The 26,341-nt window shown below is 42.9% G+C and overlaps 2 protein-coding genes across 5 annotated transcripts; both read left to right on the forward strand.

The window, feature by feature from the left end:
- The first annotated feature begins 748 nt into the window (after positions 1-748).
- Positions 749-8,376, forward strand: LOC118507482 (neuropeptide CCHamide-2). 3 transcript variants are annotated; one of them, XM_036045997.1, is made up of 4 exons: positions 749-1,031; positions 5,097-5,193; positions 7,361-7,644; positions 7,727-8,376. In XM_036045997.1, exons 2-4 carry the CDS (start codon positions 5,118-5,120, stop codon positions 7,847-7,849), a joined length of 483 nt encoding a protein of 160 aa, XP_035901890.1. In that variant the 5' UTR covers positions 749-1,031; positions 5,097-5,117; the 3' UTR covers positions 7,850-8,376. The 3 variants fall into 3 exon arrangements, with proteins under 3 accessions (XP_035901890.1, XP_035901891.1, XP_035901892.1); XM_036045998.1 differs by having other exon boundaries at positions 756-1,079; XM_036045999.1 differs by having other exon boundaries at positions 762-1,063.
- A 4,831-nt stretch (positions 8,377-13,207) lies between these two features.
- Positions 13,208-25,544, forward strand: LOC118507473. Of its 2 annotated transcripts, none has more exons than XM_036045977.1 (8): positions 13,208-13,629; positions 20,936-21,949; positions 22,205-22,547; positions 22,667-22,793; positions 22,959-23,037; positions 24,515-24,654; positions 24,778-24,869; positions 24,953-25,544. In XM_036045977.1, exons 1-8 carry the CDS (start codon positions 13,520-13,522, stop codon positions 25,070-25,072), a joined length of 2,025 nt encoding a protein of 674 aa, XP_035901870.1. In that variant the 5' UTR covers positions 13,208-13,519; the 3' UTR covers positions 25,073-25,544. The 2 variants fall into 2 exon arrangements, with proteins under 2 accessions (XP_035901870.1, XP_035901871.1); XM_036045978.1 differs by having other exon boundaries at positions 22,667-22,790.
- The last annotated feature ends 797 nt before the right edge of the window (positions 25,545-26,341 follow it).

The raw sequence follows: 26,341 nt of genomic DNA on the forward strand, positions 1-26,341 counted from the left end.
TTTAGAATGAACGGGACGTCACCAAGCTTTCTATCACACCGAGATCATGAGTTAATTCCGCTATTTTATAGTCAAAAAGTTTCAATTTCAATAATGAAAAACTGAAAACTTTTCACTTTATAGTATAGTGGGCTTTGGTATGTTTCAGCCGAAGATGCCAGCACACGCAGGCTCTTACACAAATTCACAGCCTGTGTAGAATTTCTTCATCCCGGAACTCACTTGAATTTTTTCTGGCGATTATTATACTCTTAAACATTTGGCTGCGATTTATTAGAACTCGGAGACTAATTTCACCCACTAATGTATCACCTTATCGTTGTTCTCCATAGGGGGCAAGAACAGAACCCATCCCAAGCGTGCAGTTCCTCGGGTAATAAGCTGCACCCTTGCAATGGGACTAGGAATCTGCCCAACACCAACCCATCACGACGCAAGGTGCACGGATGCATGCCCCTACAGTTGGCTGCTACCGAACCGACGGTTGCTTCCCATTTGGATTGCTCTGCAGCTCACACTGACTGATAAGGCCCAAGCCAGCCAGCAAGCGCACCAGCGTATCCCTCGGCTCGGCATGCTGTCATCTCGTTCTAGCCACCAACCAACCAACCAACCGACCGACCGAACCGAACCGGCGAGAGCGAGGACGTGGCCCGGGAACGTATGGGACTGCTGGACGGGGCAAGGGCTGGAAAGGGTTGCCGGCTGTATTTTCGGTTGTATATAAAGGTAAACCGCTGTCTTTGGCATCAACCATTTGTTGCTCCAGCGTGTTCCCGAGCGGTACAAGAGCAAGAACTGATCTCCGATCCTGTGACGGTAACGGTGGTTGCGGTCATCTGTCCCTTGTGTGTGTGCCCGTGTGTGCAAAGTGCTGTAGGGGTTGAACCATCAGGTGCCAGAAAAAAGGGCAAGTGACGTGCCCAAAATAAGTGTTTCCTGTTAAATTGCGTTTGTGCTGGCGGTGGCGTGTGGCAGTGACCGACCGAGTTCAGCAGGACACTTGCGGAAAGGACCTAAGACATTCACGGGTGAGCGTAAAAGCACTCGGGAAACGCACACGGTAGTGTGAAGATTCGGTGGGTTAGAAATTAAATTATGTATGTAAGTTCGATTATGATCCGATGGTGAGCGTCCCGGATGTGTGTGCTTGTGTGTGTCGTCTGCTGGGCTCCTTCTGTTCGATTGTGGATTACCGCTTCGTTCGCTCCGGATCCACGATGGTGGTGCAGTGCCATTAACGATGTAACACATCCAACCCCCGGCGGTCCAAGCTCAGGTTCTTTGATGAGCACGAGCTGCATCTTTTATGACAGATTCGTCAAATATTTAAATTGACTCTCGAAAATGGCTCGACCCACTGAAGTGTCCCATCGCGGGGACGGGGCACACTATGGGAGTGAAACTTTCGTGTGCTAAAAAACCCCAAATAGCCAGCTTCTTGACGGAAGCATCGAGACCTGCTGCACCGTTGGGTTTGTGGTGAGCAAAATTAAGTTAGCCTGTCCTCATCTCATGCTCATAATTGGAATACCACGCTTCTGGATACAATTTGCAGCCCCAGGTCCGGTCCGGTGCGATCCGAAGCTGCGCAAATTTGGCACACAGTTTGCATGTTCGATAGTTTCGTTATTTTAGTGTGGGCTTAAAGTCCAATATTTACGCAGCAAGTGTCATGCCTGCACAGATTAGCCGTCTGGCACAGGCATGCATGTGTGACCGTTGCACACATAAAAGTCCGACGGAAGCCAACGGAATGGCTGCTCTCTTTGCACTTCAAATGTTGTGCTCCGTCGGTTAACGCGATGGGTCATTTCCTTTTTGGGGGTTGAAAAAAGAATCTGCTCACACCTTTACGGGTACTTAAGCTTCAAAGAAGATCGTGCTTTTCCAAATATGGCCAAAACCTTTTAGAGATTTTAAATGCAAACCGGTCATTAGGATTGCCCATTTCCACAGGTGCAAGATCGTCTGTGTTGCTATCTTCGTACTTCTTTTTTGCTCTGTGCCCCGGTTCCACATCTTCAGTTCAATTCATCCGCATTTCTTTTCGCTCGATCCACAAACCGGAGCCACTGTACCCAGGCGAGCGTGTGTATCAAATAATGTTGTCGTTAATAATTAAACAGGCTTTTAGCACATTCATCTTAAGGTGCGTGGTGCGTGGTGCTGATGATGATAGCAACAGGGCAAACCCCAACCCCACATCCTGATACGGAGGTTATGACTTTGGTTGTTTGTGTTGCTGTGCGCTTAAGAGCGCTTTAACCAACCGTGCCTCGTGCGTGAGTGTCAATGGCAATACGGTTAATTAAGTACTTTAGCAAACTTGGGTAAATTAGGGCTTATGTACCGGAAGGACGAAAAGAGACAGTTTTTATTATTATTTTATGCTGGGTGTGAAGGTTGTAAGAGCTAGGTGTAATAATTGTTAATTTGACATAAAACAATCAGATTATTACATGTTATAAGAAGTAAAAGCTGGCTTTTAATTTAAAATATCATGTAGAGAATCAAGGAAAATGCTTAAATAATTAAATATAATAATTTTTTAGTGAAAAAAAAACAAAGAAAGATGACCATTAGGTATATTACTCTTCTAATTTCCTTATAATAATTGCATCAACACCTGAATAGACATATAACAAACATATTTTGTTTCACTCATACCAATTTGTTTAAATAAATTAATACAAATTTTTCGTCATAAATTCGGGATTGAATTTAAAAAAATCAACTGAAAGTGCTAATTCCTTTATGTATAACAATTTTACAGGGTTTCCGAGAAGAACTAACGATGTGCGAGCCATTTCTGGGCAAAGGCTAGGTTGAAGTAAACAACTGCCAGGTAGAACTGGCGATCTGTTGCCCTTTCTGGACTATGGCCAAGTTGAACTAGACACAGGCTAGGTTGAAGTGGGCGATGGCCAGGTTGAACTGAAATGTCAAATTTGAAACGATTGCTGAAGCGTTCGCAAACGGTTGAGGTAACGCTTAATTTTAAAAAATATTTAAAAAATGACCGATAAAAACCATATTATTTGTAATAATTTTTTTAAAGGATATTAATAGAAGAGAACGCTTCAATTGCAACGCAGCTCGTATGTAATTATAAAATTATTATTTAATGCGCTTTGAGCTTTAGAATTTGCAATGGCTTGCTTCAAGATATTATATTTATTGAACTCACCTAAATTTAGCGTATATTGCTCAATTACACTGCACTTGGAAAGCAAAAATAACATTACAAAAAAAATATTTTTGAGCATTGAAACATGCTCAAAGCGCATTAAATAATAATTTTATAATTACAAACGAGCTGTGTTGCAATTGAAGCGTTCTTTTCAATTAATATCCTTTAAAAAAAATTACTACAAATAATATGGTTTTACCGGTCATTTTTTAAATATTTTTTAAAATCAAGCGTTACCCCAACCGTTTGCGAACGCTTCAGCAATTGTTTCAAATTTGACATTTCAGTTCACCTGGCCATCGTCCACTTCAACCTAGCCTGTGTCTAGTTCAACTTGGCTATAGTCCAGAAAGGGCAACAGATCGCCAGTTCTACCTGGCAGTTGTTTACTTCAACCTAGCCTTTGCCCAGAAATGGCTCGCACATCGTTAGTTCTTCTCGGAAACCCTGTATCATAAAAGTAATAAATGTTTGTAATGGATGCAGAGCGACCCGGTTGTGGAGGCGACTAGGGCGCCAGTCTTCATACGGCAGGGCCAGGGTTCAAATCGCATCCGGACCGTTCGCCCGTAGTGAGAACTGACTACCCAACTATCAGTAAGTTCAGTAAGCCAGAAATGGCAGGCTTGACCTAACAGATCGTTAAGCTAAAGAAGAGAAGAAGAAGAAGGTTGCAGGGAATCTCAAGAATTTTAAAAGTTTTTGTTATGCCTTCTGACTGTTTATCAGACAATTTTATATCAGCCCCACAAAAGGTTGTCATTTTTCGCAATATTTTCGGAATTTTGTCGAGTTATCTTTTGGCAATTTCTCATACACGTTTGTTTCTTCTTCTTTGGCACTACAGCCTCGAAAGGTCTCGGGCAGTCATTTCTGGCTTTCCGTTACTAGATGTTATCCTTAGCTGAATAGTCAGTCCTGCGTACGGGGAGGTAGTCAGGGAAAAGATTTAAAATACGGTCTTGCTGTGTGGAGACCGATGCTGCTATCATAACAGGAACACCCCAGATATGTTTTACTATTGATCAAACAAATTTAGAATTACTTCAAAAAAATATATAAAAAAAGTTCGAACTATTTGAGATAAATCCAATAATATTTGGAAATTAGTAATTCATTATGGGACGGATACAACTACATCTGGGAAGGAGTCAAAACATCAAGGGATACCCTGTGACACGCTTTTTCAAATATAAATCTCCATTTCACACTTGTATAAGAACTGAAATATCTTCTTAAATCCTAAACTGCAAAAGGGTCATCTTTCGTCGTCGATCATGCCCCCTTTTGCCCACAATTCTGACACAAATGTATAGTCCACTGCACACGGCAAAAGTGCATTGCATCCATCTCTATTTAATATTCTTCATAGATCCCCATGAAAACCGGAGTCTTTCGATTCTGTTTAATGTTTCTCCTGGGGGCAATGGGGCGCTGGGCGATATCTTGCACGCCGAGCTTAATTTCCATCGTTTGACTTATGGTTTTTGCATTCATCAGTGGACCGGGAGCCGGGGTTTTCGTAAGGCAACAGCAGTACAACCACTGAATTTAATTTAAATATCCCAGCAAAGATGACTGAGCGCTACCTAGCGGAAGTCAGCAGGAATGTATTACCAGGAAACCCGACGCCGTAGATAGATAAGGTCCAATTCCCAATGGTAGGAAATCGCTGTTCACACTGGGCCAGGGTGTTGTTTATTTGCCCGTGGCGCTTCGCTATTAATTATTCCTGGCGTTCAAACCTCCCCAGCATGGATGTCAAGTGGCAATATTTTAACACTTTCCAGTTTATGGCTAATTGCGCCAGCGGTTTGGAGCAATGTAAATGGGAACAGAAAAGGGAAAAAGAAAACCTTTGATAAAGCTCAAATCCAATCCAACTGCTCGTTTCTCATTGCAGAGTTTCAGCAAACACTCAAAGATGCACCACATATCGACCATTTGTGTCACGACGTTGGTAATCGTTTCGGTGCTGGTGCAGAGTACAAGCGGCAAACGTGAGTATTTATAATGAGTAAAGATAAGTGGTTATGCGTGTGTAGAATAAGTAGTAGTAACTGATAAGAAAAGCACCTTCAATATTTCCCACACTCTTCAACGATTACACTGGACATTCACTGATTGACAACAAATAATATTTCGTTTGGTTTCATAAAACACAAATCAAACACAAAAGGTCAACGAAGTTGTGGGTTCGGGTCAGCTTGCAGAAGCAACCTCGGACAGCTCAGAAAGGAAATTAAACTGTCCACCCCCCAGGAGACGCACGCTCCGAACAACCACACCAACCCACCGTTGGATGGGTTTTGTTAAATTGAGTCTCCAGCAAAATTTGGAACCGTCGGAACTTCGATCTTCAGCAAACTGACTGACTGTGACTACGTGCAACGATAGTGTGCCAATGATCTGTTTTCACACCACAGTAACGCTTCATCGCTTGCCCGGCAACTCAAAGGCGGAAACGAATGACTGCTAACACTGCATTGGCTCTCATTACTAGCTATAATATTATTATCATATTCTTCTGGATGTGCGCCATTGTGTGCGGACGCATCCTTGGCAACATTCTTCTTTCGCATTGTGGCAGGATGGAATATTGTGTTGCAACGACTGACAAGTTTACCCCAAACCATTCCATGCATTGTTTTCATCTTGAAGACGTCCGTATCAGCTTATGCACTGCCGTCGTCGCCTTCGTTGAAGCTTCCATCGTCAGCGAATCGCGCACAATTTCCCACTTAATAATGCTATCAACCACGTTCGTTTGGTAGCGCAACATAAATAAAACGGTGTGCTAGAGATGCATTTGCTGCTGCTCCTTCCCATCTGGGCGCTGCTCATAATAACCGACTGAGTTGGCTCATCATCGGTACCGGTGTGCACCCTAACGCAGGTAATGTGCGACACACATTCATTTTGCCTTCCTGTGTCCCCATTTCGTTTGGAGCGTATTGTGCTTGGGTGAAAAACTGAGATGACTTTATCAAAATGTTTACTGATTTCAGTTAATGTATCTAATTATTTCTCAACCGGGAACTTGAGTTTCATGGTGCCCATTGTATATCAAAATGAAGCTCATAATTACTCCTACAGTACCTGTTTTAAGAAGAGCATCTACTGCTGACCTTTTAGCCAGACGATCCCAATTAGAATATGTTGCTGAAGAGTGATCAAACAAATGCATTCCAGTATCACTTCACACAAAACACAGTCTCCAAACACAATATTTTATTTGCCTTTGGGTAAACGAGTATCTTGTCCCTTTATTTGTCTTGTCCGTCCTGTGTAATGACGAATGTTGCTTCGCGCAAAATACTTTACCTCATTTCAGCAAAGGGTCATTTGTACCGAAATTAATTGTTCTGAAGTCTGTGTTTAAAAATGCCCTGTGTACGCTCTGATGGCCCTTAATGTGCTACTAAGTATCTAAATGTTGATCTTCTTTAGAATAGACGGGGCGTCAAAATTACCACTGTTTACCACACAAAGACACGGGAGAAAATTAATAATTAATTCATTTTAACGTTTTAAAAAAAGAATAGTCTTATTCTATGGTCCGACCAAGCAATATTGAATATCGGACTCCAGTAACCCGTAAAATTATCTGCCGTACTTTTTGTATGCATCTTTTGTATTTAATGCTTTTCCAATACAAACTTTGATTTCTGACTTGTCCCCTTTCATTGGCTATTAATCAATCTTGGATTGAATGATTTTTTTTTTTGCTTGAGTGGATTTAAGCTTTTGAAATGAGATTAAAATCGTAAGGTTAAAAAACGTGTAAAATTTTGATAAATAACCAGAATTAAAGGTCTTAAAGCTGCGTTACGACCCACAAAAAGCTTACTTTAATTCTTGATTTTGAAGTAACGGAACATCTATGTGACCTGCCATCCAGCATCATTAAAGCGCTCATGAACGACCATGCGCCTCCATCGTAAGTCTTCGTGGACGCCACAAGTCTATTGCACTACTGCTGGTGTACTGCTTTAATATCTTTATTGAATATCTTTATTTGTTGTTCATAAAGTACATACAATATGCAATTCCCAGTTAAATTTCTATTACTTCTAGTGAACTACATTCGAACAAATATTGTAGTGAGTTTCCCTTCGGACCTAACATAATGGCCTTTCAAACTTTGTTACTTTCCCCATTTTAAAGGAGGCTGTGCCGCTTTTGGTCATGCATGTTACGGAGGGCATGGTAAGAGATCGTCCGCCTCTTCCATATACCCAGAAGGACTCGATCCCTCCATGGTTGGGCTGGAAGTGCTACCCATTCCTTACTCGAAGCTGGCTTTGGACAAATCGCGATCGATGGATGCAGCACCGGATGTGATGCGCCCAAACAATGGATACGCTCTCGATTTAGCTGCTCCCAGCCATCGCACAGATTCACGGACGGGAGAGCTGAAGTACGCCATCTACGCGATGCTAAGACAGTTGGTAAGTTGCTTTCGAGTACTGACAGCAGTTAGCAAATAAGTGGGTTAGAACATTTGGCACCACAATCGTTTTGTTTTCCCAGCTGGAAGAATCGGCCGTTAATCGACAGGAGCAAACGCATCAGCAACAGCAACAGGTGGTCCAATCGTTGAACGCACCATTCCCACACGATGCTTCGAATGTTGGCGATATCGAACGAAAGTAAAAACGGTTGACCACAGTACGCGAAAACTCCCTTGGCTTGTGATGATGGACTGGAGTGGCTGTACATCCCGACAAGAACGTTTGAGACAGCTATATCCCACAGATCACCGGAACCGTCGATTGGAAGCTGGGTGTTCAAATGTATCACCATCCCTCACTGTTTCAATGAGCGTAGTAAAACAAACAAACACAACCATAAATAACGGCACGAATATAGTTTAGATCATCATCCGCACCGAGCAAGCGAATATGAGTGAACCATAAGCGGTGAGCATGTGTAAATATAATACCCTAGAATGAAAGTGTGCGTGAAAGTGCAGCAGCACACGGATTGAGTATTAAAACAGAACAAAAAAAAAACAATTATTATACGCAAAAATGAAGCAAAACAAAACAAAAAAACATGTGTTAAATAGTTCAATAAGCAATGATTGCAACACGCAAATGAGTATTTAATAAAAACAAATAGTTAGACGAAACTTGTCATGGCTGGGACAGTTTCGTTTAATTATTCCCAAAAAAACTGAATGGCTGAATGTTCAAAGTGGTTTTTCCTTTTTTACGATATTATATTAGAAAGAAACAATGTGTGGATAAGCACTAGGTAGGTGCTTAATAAATTTGAACTTCTAAACGAGTTTCTTATTTTTGTTACACGTAGCATAAAAGCTGTTTTTACTCCTATACCAAGACCAATTACACTGCAAAATATTGGATGGAGTTTTAGAGATTTCTTGCTTTTTATGGATTATTATTGGATACGGACAGTATTGCGCAAAACTCATCCGAAACCTCAACGAAACACAGCACAGCTATCCAAAAATATGTTGTTCTCCAATATAATAGGACTCTGGAAGAGAGTTTTTCAGATAGGGTGGATCTGATTCATTTTCCTTCTTTCAAAGCTCATTAGTTATGGCAAGCCAAGGTTCTCGAGGTTTTTAGTGTCAAAAAAGGTTAATACTTTGTCACAACACAGTTGTAAGAGTGTATAAATTACTGAAAACTTCAGTATAGTCCATCGAGAGTATCTACAAAAAAAAGTTATTATCGTTACCATACACTACAGTTTAATGTAATACGATAACTGGTATCACATTGTCTTCTCTGCTTCGTAAAATTAAATTAACAATCGCCGATAGCTTCAGCTTATATTAATTTCCACAATTATTTTTCATTTTTTTAACGCTCTACAGCATACTTTTCCACTTTAGATTGTGTATGTTTCACTTAGTTTCGACTTAATATTTCTGTCTTTATGACTGCACTTTTTGTAGAATCTATTCTTGGATCACCGACTACACGACAGGATCGAGTTAAAATTCCAATTCTGAACCCATCGGAGTGCTTCTCTCCAGTAGTAACAACTAGCTATTCCGTTTCAATAAGTCTAGAAGACCTCCAGCTTATTTTGCGTTTCCATAATCACGGACACACACTGATGACCTCCAGTTAAAAATTAACATTGCAAATATAAATATACATCCAATGCCAACGAGTTTCCTTGTTGTGAGTTCTAACGGACGACTCAACACTATCACTCCATCTCAACTTGGGCCTACCACGCCTCCTCTGTCCGTGTGGACGGTCTCAAAAAATAAGGCTTTGTTGTCCGGTGTCATTCTCATGACATGACCAGCACACCGGAGCTTGACGATTCTAATTCGTTGCACGATGGTGAGATCATCGTATAGCTCGAAGATATCGTCATAACAACGGATCCTTCATTGACTTTCCACACATATGGGGTCAAAACATATGGGGTCAGCTTTGGCTGAGTACTGGGACTATAAATGTTATCTAGGGTCCCAATTTCATCTGTCGCAAAAGGTATTTCGTGTACGGGTGAGTACGTAAAAAAGTTACTTGCCGTAGAAGATTGCCATTACCGTGCCTCTGTCGATGTGGCCTGACTTTACGGGCGCTGCATTTCTGAAAAGCATTCGTTCTGTGCGCTCCTCTACACGTTGGCGTCCCAATAATAATCAAAACATTGTGTATTAACTTGAAACTAGCTTCAAAATATTGTAATAAATGCCATAGATGTCTTACGGTTCATTCAAATTTTAAATACATTATTAAATTAACCTTATAACTACAGCATTCAGTTATCGTTTCTTCCTCTTCCTTGGCACTATAGCCTCGAAAGGTCTCGGCCAGCCATTTCTAGCTTTCCGTGACTTGATTTTACCCACAACTGAACAGTTCGTTTTGCGTACGGAGAGGCGGTCTGGATGCGATTTGAGCCCTGGTCCTACCGTGTGAAGCCCGACGCTGAAAATGTTTCAATACTCAAAGCTCTTTTACCCATACCTTACCCATTTCTATGAACCGATATTACAGATACTCTACATTATATGAAGTAAATCGACAGAGTCCGGTGGCAGTTTTATGTTTCGATTCACCAAAACCAACAGCTTTTAATTGTTTACCATGTAGAGAAAAACTAGAACGACTATGCTAACTATTTAAAAATGAAGGCAAGAGTTTTGCAATATTTTATATCAATCAGAACAAACGGTTGTTTATCAATTTGAATTTCAAAACAAACCTCTCCGTTTAGCTTGCTTAAGAGATTTCCGGTGCAGATGGCGCTAACATCGACACAGCTCGGAAGCAGAAGCTTTAGTGTAAGCTCATCTCGTAACAGAACCTTCCTTTTCAACCGTTCGTACCACGACCTTTATCTTGCATTTAGTACAAACTGTAGTCAGCATCTCTCCAGCACATTCACTTGAGAAAGCCCTTAAATTAGATTATATAAATATTTTCCTTCCTATAAAGTAAACGACCCGTGAAGTGACCCGTGAAACGACCGTAACCAAACATTTACACCCGACAATTGCATTTGATTTCCAAAACAAACGGCCAGACTCCCATTGCCACACTGACTGGCAAATTCCACTTGTTGAACGTGTAAATAATGCCATCGCGAAAAGCTTCAGACTCCCCACCTTTCCTCCACGATACGAAGGCACGCACGCACGCACACCACTTAGTGCGGCGAGAGGAACACGTGGGCTTACGAAAAGTGTCATCAATCAAAACTGTTTATGCGTATCCTCGCAGCCGTCCCGAGTCGGCAGTATTCGTCCACATTCGTCGCTCGCTGATCAACCGTTAATGAATGACACTCGGGCGTGCCAGGACACGGTGCGGAAGATAACAAGTTTTGCGAACTGTGAAATATTCGTCGCGAAGGGTGGGTCGCGGGGCATCTCTGGGGTGGGGTGGCAAGGAACTCTGGCCGTTCCCTTCCCCGGATCTGCACCGACAATTGGATGTTCCTTTCAATCGGTTTGATGACGAGCAAGATAAATGAGTTTAATATAACTCGGTTAGCGGGAAACTTCGCGACGTCAGTTGAAACGTACGCTTTGACCACCGAATGCCATTCGTCAGGTGATTAGTTTAATTTTGCGTACATTTATTATTTAAATCGGGTTGGTTTGTAGAAGCTAGTACTTACAATTGGGAGCGAATGAATATAGACTGCCAACGTAATCCTTAATCGCGTTGTAGACAAATATCGGTTTTGTCACACCTGTTGGACTTCCTGTGGACTTCGGCGAGACTTGTTTATCCGATCGAAAGTGCGTTTTTGTTTTTTCTTCCAATACATAGAGTCCCAACAACAACGCTTTGCGGTCTGTTTTGAAAATTGGTGCCACCGAGATCGGCCATGTGGATATGTGCGGCATGTACAAACAAAACCATCTCCGCCGAGGAAACCCGTTTACTGATTTGCATTTGCAAGGATTCTTGCTCAAGGCGGAGGCTCACAACGCTACTTCATCACACCTCCCCTCGGTGGACTTGCGTGGACTTGGTGGGAGGACCTCAAGCCCTCTCAAACTGCACTGGATGGAAATGGAGACGTGCGATGGTCGATAAATCATCACCCGAAGCCAAAAGGATTACTGAACCCTGGCCTGGGGAAGGGCAAGCTACACGTGGTACGATGATTTATGGTTTTCTTCTCGAATGATATGAGCAGTGATCTGTTTCCGCGGATTTTTTGTGTCGTTGTTGTGTGTGTTGTGTCCTCATGTTTGTCCGCTTACCGCAGGCGCCAAAATAAGTGACGTAATACGGTATCTGGGCACGCTTGTCGAAGAGCTCTCTCGGTTGGGTCAATTATTTCCCTTTCTTTGCAGTCCTTGCAGTTCTTTTTTCGTTGCGAAAAGCTTTCCATATTACCAGACACACACGCACACCATGCGATTTGTCAATTATGGATACACATATACATACACCGGCATACGATCAATGTATTAACACCGACGGTCGCACCGACGGAGTGAAGCAAGCGAACTGTAAACATCGAGCATTAAAGCGTTCGACCGAACAGGGGGTAATTATTTTGGACCCTTTTACAGTAAAACTTGCAAAAGTTTAATACATACATATTTTAATACTGCAACGTGCCATTTCCCGGAACCGGCAATCAAATCAGGCTCCAACATGATGCCCACATTTTCCCGGAACAACAAGCGTTACGCGCTCCCGTAGTTTCCGTAGATGAAGCTGTCCCGAGCGCAAAGGAAATAGTAATGGTACGGTGCGTACAAATAGACCAAGACAATCGAACTGCTTCAATAAAGCTTTTCAGGAAGATGATAAAAATAGTTACGAACCGTGATAGCTGAATGAGCACGCGGACCTTCCCACCACGGTACCCAGAAGCTACCCATGTGGGAGGACAGGACACAGGAGCGGCAACAAAAAACTGGAAGCTTCCCCAAACGAAATGGGGGCCACGGAACGCGCAAGAGCTAGGATACGCGCAAAAAATAACATACAAATATACCCATCCACTCTGGCACTCGCCGAACCGCAACCGCACACCGTGGCCGAATGCAGTCGTTGTCCTCTGGCGTCGCGGGTTGATGAATTTGTTTTTCATCCCTACTCGCGTCCCCACGTTCCTGTCATCTTTCTACCGCGTGTCTGTGTATGTGTGTGTATGTCCAATAACTACTGGGACCGTGGGATGGAGGCACATCGATGGTATCCCCTATCCGCGGTGACGGTGTCTGCGGTCGTCGTCGTCGTCGTCGCCGTCGTCGTGTTCGTTATCCTATCGTCCTAGGTCGGGAGTACCGCTGACTGAGTGCTCTCCGCACGCTGTCACACAGTCTAACGGACGATTTGGTGTTGCGGCTGTGTGTGCGTTTGCGTTTTGTCCTGAACCGCCTACCGGGTGTCGCCTACCGGAGCGCTGGATCAACTGGTGGCGCGCTCGGGCCCGCAGTGTGTCGGTGCCGTATTTACTATCCTCGTCACCTCGTCGTTTTGAGATGAAGATGTCTTTACTACGCCGCACGAGTCCGTTTGCTCAGTCAGTCGTCCGCACGCGTCCAGTGGGTACGGATCGGTTCGCTTCCAGGCGTCATGGTGTACCGACCGGCACCAACCGGACCCTAACAGCCGCCGTACCATCTTTCAAGGCAACCGACAGGCAGCAGTGTCGTTTCATCTAATCTAATTTCATACTCATTCAAATTCTACATCCAACGAAGTGCTTCAACCAAGCCCCTTCCGGGTGCTCAAAGGTGCCAGTGTAGTGCCGTGACGCTAGTGCCGTTGGCGTGAAATATGTAACACGTTCGACAAGCGTGTGGACGGAGTGTGCCGAAGCAGCCAGAAGGATTACCGTACCGTTCCGTGTATGCATGCATGTGGCCAAAGCCACATTGGGCACGCAAGGCACGGTCTCAGAAACACACGGGTGAACCGTTATCAGTTGAACGATATCGCTACCATAACGTCGATTCAGTGGTAAATCTACTTTACGGAAATCGAATGCAGGATATCGTTTGGTGTGGTTTAGTTTTTGCTCCGTGTTCGAATAGTTTTGTTCTACAATTCTTTGGAAACAGCTGGTTTCTTTTTGTTGGAGGATAATTCTAGAAGTTGTGCGAGTAGTGTGATAACAATTTGAGCGAGAGCTGAGAATAGTGTTATACTTTTTCCTAAACGAGTTGATATAATGTTAAGCACTTTTACCTCTTAACTGTCACCAAAATATTTGGTCAAGAATGGATGCTTTTGTTAAGGACGAATCAAGACAAGTGGAAAGATAAATTCGGAGAGTGATAGTTTACAAACGATTGAATCCCTCTTTATACAAATTGCAGAACTTGGTACTGGGTCTACTATAAAGTCACATTTGTTATGTTTTACCAACTCAACTAGCCCTAGGACGTTCTTCACACTTAAAGTTCATTTACAAACTTTAGTCTAGTTAAATTGCGACCATGACATCATAAGTGTGGTGATGCTAACATGCTCGTCAACGAGCCTTTTCATTTCAGGCTCAAACTCACCAGATACTTTTACATCCTTCGCTCCCGTGGATGACCTCCGCCTTCGAGTATTGCTGTGACGCGAGGAAAATTGAAACCAAATCGCTTCATTAACCCGGACACACACAAAAAAGCCCCAAAAAAGGGAAAAACAAAATCATAAGTTAGATGGCAGTCGATAAAATTTCCACATTGGCATCGGGAGAAGCGTTTTTCCCGATTTTGCTATTTGTGATCTCCAAGGCCTGTGGAGCTCATCCTGTCTCGCTCCATTATCTCCTGTGCCTTTGCTGGGGACGAATCCAAACGAGCGCAGGGATAAAATCGGAGGGTGATGGTTTACAAACGATTGATTCCTTTTTTATAAATTCCTGAACTTGGTACTGGGTGTGCTATAATGTCATATTTTTTATGTTTAAATAACTCAACTAGCCCCAGGGCGATCGTCACACTTAAAGTTCATTTAGACACGTTGGTCTGGTTCAATTGCGACCATGAAATCATAAGTCTTTCAGAAGCCAGTTAATCCTGTTAGGATTGAGGATAGATTTTCGTGCCGAAAGATTAATTGGACTGTACTTAAAAGACGATGACTGAGTCACAGTAACGGTCAATGCTCAGCATGTTAGGCGATTTTGTGAGAGATGAGCAAGACGATCGTGGAACATGGATGACTATTGACTCCGGCCGGACGGTGCATTACCCCATACCGAGGTTCATCTAACAATTAATTTATTGCTTGCCATGTTCAAATATAGATTGATATTGTAACACGGCGGTTCCGTACCAGAACCTGCGATGATTTTGCTGACCAGATACAGCACAGATAAAAATATCTTCAAAAAGTAACCAAACAAATCATACAAAAGACCCAACTTTAGGTCGAAAAACACTTTCGGTTGCCTTCCGATGGGAACGCCCTATACTTCAACGAACGAATATTTATGGAATGCAATATCAATGTTGTTACGCATTGATTGACAGGAGTCAATTGTGGTTCTCGAGTCTCGATAGTATGATTCTAAATGCATAGGTGGTTTTACGAAAACAAATGCGCTACGTGAGCCATCGGTTGCTTCCTCGTGTTGGCAATGGTATTATAACCTCGGCAGGTCATTACCCTACTATTTCTGTCTTCCTTGACATGATTGCACTGTCTTGATTGATCCCCACTACTACGTAGAGGAGGTCGATCCAGACGGGATTCGATACACGTCCCTTTTCGAGTAAAAGATTACCGTCACTATCCAAGCCATGAGAGCAGATTCTTGGTAATTGTTTCAAAATTTAGGATATTGTGAAGCGATTTTGCAATATATACTTTGTTTTTATTCTATTGGAACGGTCTAGCCGTATTGTTCAATTTATTTTGCAAACTTTATAAAGGAATGTCCTTTTCTCTGACGGTAATGTTCCACAAAAAACCACACACACACACACACACACGCCATTCTGACACACGTCGAAGCAACAAAAGCCCTGGGACTTTATTTTCCTTTTATTGCCCGATGTCTGCCATTTGACGAGGCCACCGCATACGATAATATGATAGGATAATTCATCATCATGTGTTTGCCATGTTTTACACACTGTGCCATTGGCATCCTATCGCACAGACGTACTCCTGTCTGCCCCGCTAAACCCCGCTACCACTCGTTCCACTTGCCAGCAACATCCCAACTGTCGGAATGATTATTATTTACGCTTACTCAAATATTGCCCAGCACCCGCCCTGTACTTATGGTTCGCTGGCGCAGCAAACTGTTGCAAAATGTGCATTTAAACCGGCAGGCACGTCTTGACCAACGCAACACACACTTCATTTGCAGCGTACGCCAGAATGGTCTGGTACCCATCACCATCATCACCACCACCATGTCGATTGTCGAGAGCGAAGTGGACGGCGAGCTGGCAAGTCCATTCGACGGCCGCAAGTCTTTCTTCGCCCGCGGTCCATCAATGTTTATTACCTGTGGAGCATAAAATTGATGGCGAGTCCGGGTCCTGGCCAGTCCGTTTGAAATGTCGTATCGATGCACAGGCTTAGATTGGAAAGCGTGTTAGCTTACGAAGGATAAAGCTCCGTCGGTGTCCCGGTTGACCGTGTGGCAATTGTAATGTTACGCGAATCCCGCCAGAGTGGCCGCGGAGATAAAGAAAAGTCGGCAAGACAACGAATTAATTAAATTTATCTTCTTGCCCTGGCTTTTCTTGTACGGCGACACTTTGCGATTAGCTTTGCAGCCTTACACCGGGATGTAAGGCTTTCGGATAACTTAATTCTAACGAAAGGTTTTTTTTTATTCTTTGGCAGTTTCCGGCTGGGCTTGTTCTAAGCAATGCAAAAGAGATTACAATCTTCAAGTGAGATTGATGAAGGTCTTAGGCCCAACTATAGATAGGGACGCGTGTTGTGAATATCTTTCTTGTTCATCTTCTCCTAAAAAGCTAATGCTCTTTGACCTTTCGGCCTAACGAAAGGTTTGCTCAAACTTTTATAAGCTTTTGCCCTGTTTAAATCTCTACTACTAACAGATATATTATTATGTTTCTTGAAACAAAGTTACCCTACTCGTTAACCACAAACAAGTTAAAAAACGACAAAAAGTAAGCGTTTAATCAAAAGTAATCAAAAGCGATGCCCTACATTGCCGAAGCTTTTGTGTCACGCGAAGGTTCGTGATTTTCTAGACTTTCGTGGGCATTGCCTATAATTACAGCGCTTCATTCCGCTGGCAGGACACTGCACAAATAGCGTCCGTTTTATGTCGCCGGGCCTGAAAACACACTTTATGTTGTTTACATTTTCTGCCAAAGACGACAAAAATCAGGACCGCGTGCCCAGCCGCAGGAAAATCTCTCCATTCCCGGCGTGTACGATCGAACGAATAAACATTCATCATAAACCTATTGCGCTGACCTATCGGTTTTCCACGGCGACCTTTGCTATCGGTTCCTATCAACTGATACGGGTGGTGCGGATGTGCGATCTAGGGTAGATTGTGGGAGAAATGTATTTCGCACGAGCCTATGGTAACGACGGCCATGTTTTCGGGCTTTTGTGTCATTCCTCAGCGAAAAACAAAAAAACAACAACGGAAGGTGGTAAATCTCGCTAGATTAACGTGATCCGTCGGCGGTGATGTTTATTGTGGTTGACTAGACAGGATGGCGCGCGTCTAGTGAAATGAAAGGGAAGCTATTTTCGTATTCTTAAAAGTTGCTCATTTGAGTATAGAAGTAGAGTAAATTATTTTGCGAAATTGTAAGTTTAATCACATTTTTCTATTTAATGGTGTAAGCTACTCTTATCAACTCTATTTTTTATAAAAGGATTATCTTGACAATTTGTCACCCTTTTCCTCGGAAAAACAGTTCAATATTCAAGACCCAATATGAAAAAAAAACCATCCTGAATTTGATACTGTGGCGGTTTCTAACCCGGCAGATGTCTAACCAACACACAGGACCAAACTCACCAGATACTTTTACATCCGTCTCTCCCATAGAACCCCCCCTTCGAGTATTGCTGTGACGCGAGGAAAATTGAAACCAAATCGCTTCATTAACCCGGGCACACACAAAAAAAGCCCCAAAAAAGGGAAAAACAAAATCATAAGCTAGATGGCAGTCGATAAAATTTCCACATTGGCATCGGGAGAAGCGTTTTTTCCCGGTTTTGCTATTTGTGATCTCGAAGGCCTGTAGAGCTCATCCTGCCTCGCACCATTGTCTCCTGTGCCTGAGCAGGTTTTTTTTGCCCTTTTTTGCGTGTTTGAGTGTGTGTGTTTGTAGCTAAACTAACACAGTGCGTTCCATTATGTATACATGCAGTATGTTCGGCGATGGTGAAACTTATTTTAATCCTGCTTCCTGCCATACACATTGGATTGGTGTTCCTTATTCGGTGGACGTGATGTGTTTGTTGAACTTCATATGAGGAGGGTCTGGAAACATGGTGCAGTATAAAACTACACTATTCTTAGTTGATTGCACAAATTTAACAAACAGTAAATAAATGCATCTGTATTTCTTTAGATCTGAACTTTGTTGACTGTTTTGTTTAGCGAACACTCGTTTTGCACACTGTGAAGCTCAAATAGCAAACAAAAGTTTTGCTATTTCAACACAATTCCTATTTCCTCTACCACCGATGCAAAGAAACGCCACTTCAAAACATAAACAATAAAAACGGTTAATAAACGCTAGGTGCAGGTAAATAGCAGTAAACTTTTGCTATACGTTATTACCCATAATCGGTGGCAAATAAATGGAAAACGGGCCGTTTATCATTTTATCGCTATTATTTCCGTTTCATTCTATACGGTCTGAATAATTAAACAGTCATTGTGGCGCTGGTGAAGAATATTCGAAATAAATAAAGAAGAAACAATCGCTGAACAGTAGTTAACTCTGAAAAATGTGCGGTTATGCTATAAAATGAATAATAGAAATGAAATTTGTATTTCATTTTTTTAAGTTATTCTTTTCGGTTTAAAATTGAAGTATTAAGTTATCTTATTTTTAAGTTTTTAAAAATGTTATTATTTACTATCGCGGCCACAGCTCTGTTTGCTGAATTTCTACTACAAAAAGCAGTCGCCGGTTTGAGCCGTTTCAAAGTGTACGACCGTGTCTTCTTCCTTGGCTTAGCGACCTGTAAGGTCATGCCTACAATTTCTGGCATTCTAGACTTTTTGATAGATACCGCATAGTTATATAGCCAGTCCTCACAATGGGGGAACATACCAGATGAGATTTGGACTCCGGTCCTGCCGTGTGAAGAACGGCGCCGCTGTCGCATCTACCACCAAGCTGTGCAGCCATCTCCTGAACATTCAAAATACACACTTAACTATTCAACATTGATTTCAAGTACATTGCTATCAAAAAACTTCCTAGTTAAGTATATACGCTATCTAGAACTGATGAAGTAATTAGAGCTAGATTTAGAACTGATGAACTTATCCCGTAGTCTTCACTCTTCTGCATGCTTCTGTATTGAATGGTTGGATTAAAATGAATAATTGAAATTTAGGACTGTTTGTCAACCGGTTTCGACTGAAAGTATTCAAGTTAGGATCACTACAGCTGTAGAAAAGATTTAAATAAAATCGGATCAAATCTTGATTTTTTTAAATGGCATACACAACAACGTACCTCAGGAATAGCTACAAAGTGCCTCAAGAATAGCTAGTACATTTCAATGCAGAATTGTGGTAGAAACCCAATTCGAAAAACGTCTGCACAAGACAGTGCGACACTTTTCGTGAGCTTTAATATAACTCTTTGATGAGGTCACAGGGATGAATATTGTGTTTTTATCCATATAAATGGAATTAAGCTTTAAAAAACCAAGAGAAGTGTTTCAAATGGATAGTGGAATGTTACAAGTCCCCTGTGGAACTTTGCTATAAATGGAATCTTGTTGCGGAGATTTCATTTTCATTCGAAAATTAGTCCAAGCTGTTGTTTTAATTACCATTTCCATAACTTATATCTAATTGCAAAATTCCATATTTGCATTCCAATTGCTCCAAACTGTTAGGTTATATTCTATTGTATAAATTTCAAGATCCACATTGGACTTGCAAACATTCCCCTGCGTGATTCAAAAGTTCCCAGAAAGTTTCCTGTAGTTCGAACAGAACATTAGAAAAACATTGCACATGCTCGGAATGGTAAGTGTGAGAATAGTTTAACATCGGTATTCAGATCGGCAGCGCACAGTTCATCAAATCACTCAAGCTTGTTTCAAATGTGGAGTGAATTGTGACTTTAAGTTATCTGGTATTCTGAATGATATTTGATACCGGGGACAGACAGATAATATTGCGCCAGCACTAACGGCATGGAAACGAAAATAGTGAGTTCTGGTAAAGCCAATGCTAATTTCCAAGGATCACTGTTGCGACAGGACAGTGACAGTTGTGTCATTGACTTTTCTAGTAGCGACTAGAAGTTACTGACGTCTAGGCTTTAACTTTCTTTATTGCGCTTTTTTAGTTTTAGCGAGTGGACTTCGTTCTCATTGTGGCGGAATTTGAGAAGTACAACGTCACTAATATTTTAATTTAAAAATAAGTTTGTGTTTGGAATGTAAAAATACTTATGACTGCCATGTACAATATGATAAGCATAACTGAAAACTTAACAAACTGGAAATAGTAAAAAATTCATTGATATTAAGCTAGTAAAGTTAGAGAGCATAAAGCCGCGAGCTTTCTTCCTATAAACTGCTTGTGTATATAGAGGGCCCTGAAATCTGTAGGGATGATCGTATAACATTTCCACTTGGCCTCTAACTCTGGCCCATTCACCATATTCGACGTGTTGGGGGACTCTATTTTTCATTCAACTGTGAACCTCTCAGGGACTGATTCTCAACACTAAGAAGTTTTAAGTCTTTATTAGGGGCGAACCAGTGGCCGGTCTTCACACAACAGGATCGGAGATCAAATCCCGTTTAGGCTAACCCCCCGTACGCAGGAGTGGGTAAAAAAGTCACTGAAAGCCAGAAGTGTCAGGGCAAGACCTCTTTGATTATACAGTATACGATACAAATTATTATACAATAATGTACTTTACCTCTTGTGACAAATTCAAGTAGAAATGAACCAAATGATAAATAAATCTCCCTAACGTCTACAATAAAGTTGAATCATTAAGAGTACAGTCGTGTTGAAGAACATGAAGTTATAATTTATACAGCGACATCCTTAAATTTAAGCAATTTTACTATCATGACTACAAATGTGCATTTACTATCTGTCTTGCAGTAAAATGAAATCACGCGCCCATCACACCGACAGCTCGTCGATCAAATCGATCAGCTCGGAGGACGTCAGCACGCAGCAGCACTACCATGGCAACATGTGCTGCAGTGCGGAAGCGAAAAATCCCGCCTTCAAACGTGGCCGCCAGCTGCAACAGATGCAGATGATCATATTGCCCTTCATACCGATACTCGCCCTGATCGTGCAAACGTCGTACGAGATGATCGAGATCGTCAGCTACCGGATGGAGGTGACGGAGATCGAAAACCAGGTTACCATGGCAACCGATCTCGGAAAGGTGGTGACACGCCTGCAGCAGGAACGCTCCGACGTGGCATTCTACATCTACACGAACGGCATCACCTTGCGAAGAAATCTGAACGACACGTTCTTCGAGACGGATCTAGCCCTGGACAATATGTCCTCGTGGCCCGACATTTCGATACGAACGATACAACCCAACAATGGAGAGGTAACGTGGCTGAATATGAGCGAGTTTCGTGAAACACTGCAGGAGTTCCGTGCCAACATAAGCACCGAGGACAGCACGGTGCCACAAATTTTGCGCTGGTACACGACCGCCAATGCGGCGCTGCTGGAGCATTTGACCAACCAGATAAAGGATGCGAATAAGAGTGGTGTTTGGCGATTTCTGCTCAGCTTCAAGAATCTTCTGCGGAGTATCGAAAGCTTGGACATCTCTTCGGTGTACGGTATCAATTATTATGGCCGCGGGTATCTCAAGCCCGATTCATACATCAAGTACGTGCAGCACGACATTCTCGGGAGGGACCTGTTGAATGGATCGCTGCACTTTGTACCGTCGCTGAAGGTAATCTACCGGAACATAACTCTCACGATGCGAAGCTACGGTAATATTACCCAGTGGAGCAAAACCATCCAAAAGAACTTGCGGCGTGAGGGCAATGTGGCCGACGCACGCTCCTACTACGAATCGATGGCGTACTACATCGATGAGCTGCGGAAGTTGCAGAGGGCGCTGCGGTCGATTATACGGTACGTGTGGGAATCATTTCCTCCTTGCAGAATGTGTGTTTTTAATCTTGGCTAACAAATCTTGACACTGACCCAAGTCCTTAGCTACGCATTGCGTAAGAATGTGTTTTTCTGTTCAAATGCTCTACCATGTTTGGGGCACTCTCATGCAGGGCCGTGATTTCCCTCGGTAACACTAACATGCTTTGTTTTCTTTCTCTATTTCTCTCTCTCTCTCTCTCTCTCTCTCGTCTTATCCTGGCGTGTCGCCCACAGTAACGAAGTCCAGAAAGTGCTCCAGTCGGCAGACAATATGGAAACATTCGGCATCGCCATCCTGGTGGTCGTCCTTATTGTGTCCCCGATCATCATCATACTGGTGCGGAATGCGGCCGCCACCATCCAGCTGTACGCCATTAATCTGGCTCACAAGGCGAAGGAGCTGAAACGGGAGAAGCGCAAATCCGACTCGCTGCTGTTCCAAATGCTGCCCCCGACGGTGGCCACTCAGCTAAAGCAGGCCCAAACGGTCCCGGCGGAGTACTACTCGGCAGTGACGATATTTTTCAGCGACATCGTTGGATTCACCGAAATTGCAGCCGAATGCACACCGCTCGAGGTACGTACGTACGCACGCACCAAGCATTTGCGTGCACGATATTAATCCGACTGGTTCGCTTTGTATTTCGGATTTTTGTTTTTTTGCTGCTCTTCACTGCCCCGGTCACTTTCCGACAGGTGGTCTCGTTCCTGAATGCCATCTACCGGATGTTCGACGAGCGCATCGAGTGTTACGATGTGTACAAAATCGAAACCATCGGTGATTCGTACATGGTGGCGTCCGGATTGCCGGTGAAAAACGGTGGTAGCTTCTACTTCATAATGGCTTCCGTTTCCAGCGCCGGACGATTCGCAATTCGTTAACGAAACCTGTTTTCTGTTCTTTCTTTTTTCTGCTGGCTCTCGTTCTCTGGTCGCTTTTGCTGATGCTGTATCCGGTCGGGTCTTGTGGGATGGCCAAACCCGGCAGGCAACAAACATGTGGCGGAAATAGCAACAATGGCGCTGGATCTACTGGATGCGTCCGGGTATTTCAGCATCCCACATAAGTAAGAGCAAACCGAGCAAATTGAGAAACATAATTTTAAATTGTTGTAGATAGCAATTGATGGTGCATCTAACGCAGAGCTATTGTCCGTGCGGAAAGCAAATTGGGATTTGTTTGTATTATGGTAATCTAAATCTAATATAAAGCTAATACAAAGAGAAAGGAGCTTGTAGAACAGTGTGATTAGAAAACTTTGGATGTTCTGTAGCATTACAAGGCAACATCTTGATAACTTCATTTGACTATTTGCCAAAGGTTGCATCGACACTGAAAACGCAATTACGGATACCTGATAGGGCCACTCGTGATACGCTTCGCTTCAAATGCAGTATGCTATCACAAACAATTGCATTAAAGATTAAGTGAACTTTACAATGTTATGAAAGTCATTTAAAAACATTCTACTTAAGTCCTGGGAGACCGGTCATGCAAATCAAACATGAATACTGCAAAGATTTATATTTTAACACTGCGCCCTCAGAGGTCATTCTCGGGGAATTCTCACCATTCATTTACATTGAAATTTGTTGCAAATATTGTGACAATCTTAAGAGACTGTTAACATATACCATCAAACAAAAACTTACAAATTTCAGACGAATAGGATTTGAAGACCTCTGTTCATAAGCCAACAAACCGATGAAAGCGTCTATCTAGGACGAAGAATTCATTTCGGCTACTCGTTAGTCGATATTGAAACCTGTTTTTTTTAAGAATAAGAATAGATAAAAAGGTCAATCATTAAAATAAGTTGTAACGTCCCCGGATTAGAAAGTCCAAATTTCGAGACGCATTTGGCCAGATTATTTAAAGACTCCTTGGACGGATGCTTTCTTACCACATTAAATGTATTGAATACCATCATTATGTCTGACGGCAATATTGTCAAATTCGTCTTACCCATTTTTCTAATTTCAGCTTGTAAACTGAAAGCAATACGGCCAGGCCGTCCTTCATGGAGATGAATTTAAAGTTTTAAGTTTAAATTCAAAAATTTTACGACTCAAGTGTAAATTGAAGCATTTCAATTCAATGTTTGTTCATAATATTCTAAACTGAAAAAAGAGGAATTTGTAATTCAATTTTAACAATATTGCCAAACAGCATGGTGGTGCCGTTCTTATTTCGCTCAGTGCAGTAATATTTTTGTAATAAAGCTGTCCTTGTAAAGCCTTTCATGAAGCTGCAATGTGATTTGTATTTCTATTTTATCACGCACTCCTCTGGAGGCTGGACATAACAGATTTTTCAAACACTGAAAGTTCACCCCAAAGAGGGAGCAATTTTTCCACACGCACACAGAAAAGCGGTAGTTTAAACATGGAACACACAGCACAATCCTTTAAACCCGATGGAGACGCCCAGTCCTTCACGAACAGCACACGAAGAGAAATGCGTTTTACCGGCTCCCAGATGAACAATTCTAGCACCTTTTGGAAAAGTCTCCACTAACCCTCCACCACCGTCCCTCCTTCCAGGGCCAACGAACCGGTACAAATACGTTGCGGTATCCATACTGGGCCGGTAGTAGCCGGCATCGTCGGTACAAAGATGCCCCGATATTGCCTGTTCGGTGATACAGTTAACACAGCGTCCCGCATGGAATCCACCGGCGAAGGTAAGCAGGCCGGCCAGTCGGCGGAAGGCAAAATAACCAGAAACCAAAGTGTATCTTTGCTAGGCCCAACATGTATTCACCTTTCGCCATGTTTTTTTTTTTGGTTTACCTGTGATTTTACAGCGTTAAAGATTCACATTTCGGCCGAGATGAATGAAGCGCTGGTCAAGGTGGGCGGCTTCAAGACGGAGCACCGTGGATTGATCGATGTGAAGGTGAAAGCGCCACCAGCAGCACACATGGCACTGGTTAAGGATGGTTTTACATTGGTTTCTTTCCATCCTTGTGTCGTTCGCAGGGTAAAGGGCTGATGGATACGTACTGGCTGACGTGCAAGGAGGGCGCAACGCCGAACAATAGTCATGGCGAGGTGGCCTGGTTTGCCGATATGAAACCGGTGTATTTAAAAATAGTTTAATGAAACACCATCGATTTCTGTCGGCCACGTGGATGAGCTCGACTAAGCAGTAGCGGCAGCCGTTCGAAGGAATCCCCTGACTCCATCAACTCCAACATCCTGGCAGTTCTTAACATCTGCGTGTTTCATTGTGCATGCTTTTCTGTGCGAACGATAGGTTTTTAGCCGAGGCATTAGGCAGTTTGGCAACCGTGGCTTCATAACTGTACTTACAAAAGCTGTCTAAATTCTACACCAAACAAATATTCCGTTTGCTATGTCGCTTGTTATGACTGTTTTGATATGCTCTCTATGTATGTGTATAAACTATCCACTGTCTATTAGAGCAAGTGGCGCGAAAGATCGTTGCCAGATTGTAATCCGTCGCACACTGTACCAGATGTTCAATGTAAAAGGTTTCAACGCAGACCAACCACTGGAGTGGCAGAGAGCGAAAGGGAATTGCAAGAGAAATATATTTAACTGAAAAAAATGTGTTCGAACACACGCTTATTCATTCACCAATCGCCCCAATCATAATTACACGCAGCAGCATCAAAAATAATGCTTGTTTTGCGGAACTATCATCCGAGTCCCTCGTCGGAGCACTGACCTCGCCAACAATAATGCAACACTGTGTCGGTCGATCTGATAAAACCCGATTGGCTGGGACACAACTAATCGTCCATTAATGGGCAGCGAGGACTGCTCGGGTGCGGGTCCGTCGAGACGCTTGCTTCTCGGCGGCTGATGACAGCAGCAGCCAAGTGAGTGGCGAGTGGCGTCCGGGAACAATTATTTCCCAGCGGTGGATATGGGTATTGCTGGCAGGACAGGTACCGCGTATGTTAATATTATTATCTTTTCACAACAAAACACTTCATTAACCAAATGACAATATTATGGTTTACGGTTTCGAGTTTATATTTGGCGATTTCTTCCAGTACCCCACCTGGGCGTTCGTTGTTCCTGGGCACGTTCCTGGTCGGGTTTAGCCGGGATTTGATTTCACCGGTAATGGCGAACGTTTCATCCCTTCCGTTTCGCAGTTCACCGTGTGGTTGCGTTTGCGGTTTAGTCTATCCATCCGGGCTGCTGCGTCGCGCTCGCATACCGACAGAGCTTCAGTTCGCTGGCTGCCGCTGACCGTTAATTGCGCGTAAAGGACCAATTATACGACTGTATTCGGTTACGTGTTTGCTAATTTAGCCAATTTCTCGCCCCGCTCTGGCTTTGCGAGGATGAATTGCTCATGTACAATCAAAAAGACAACCCGAGCCTCTTCCCCCC

Source organism: Anopheles stephensi, chromosome 2 (assembly GCF_013141755.1).
Source record: "Anopheles stephensi strain Indian chromosome 2, UCI_ANSTEP_V1.0, whole genome shotgun sequence".
NCBI lineage: Eukaryota > Metazoa > Arthropoda > Insecta > Diptera > Culicidae > Anopheles > Anopheles stephensi.

Excerpts from the sequence above, each read along its gene's own strand:
- LOC118507482 (XM_036045997.1), top strand. The coding sequence starts at position 5,118 with ATGCACCACATATCGACCATTTGTGTCACGACGTTGGTAATCGTTTCG. Across the intron at positions 5,194-7,360 it reads GCAGAGTACAAGCGGCAAAC|GAGGCTGTGCCGCTTTTGGT; the intron begins GTGAGTATTTAT and ends CCCATTTTAAAG. Across the intron at positions 7,645-7,726 it reads ACGCGATGCTAAGACAGTTG|CTGGAAGAATCGGCCGTTAA; the intron begins GTAAGTTGCTTT and ends TTGTTTTCCCAG.
- LOC118507473 (XM_036045977.1), top strand. The coding sequence starts at position 13,520 with ATGCATGCATGTGGCCAAAGCCACATTGGGCACGCAAGGCACGGTCTC. Across the intron at positions 23,038-24,514 it reads TATTTCAGCATCCCACATAA|GGCCAACGAACCGGTACAAA; the intron begins GTAAGAGCAAAC and ends CCCTCCTTCCAG. Across the intron at positions 24,870-24,952 it reads GTGGATTGATCGATGTGAAG|GGTAAAGGGCTGATGGATAC; the intron begins GTGAAAGCGCCA and ends TGTCGTTCGCAG.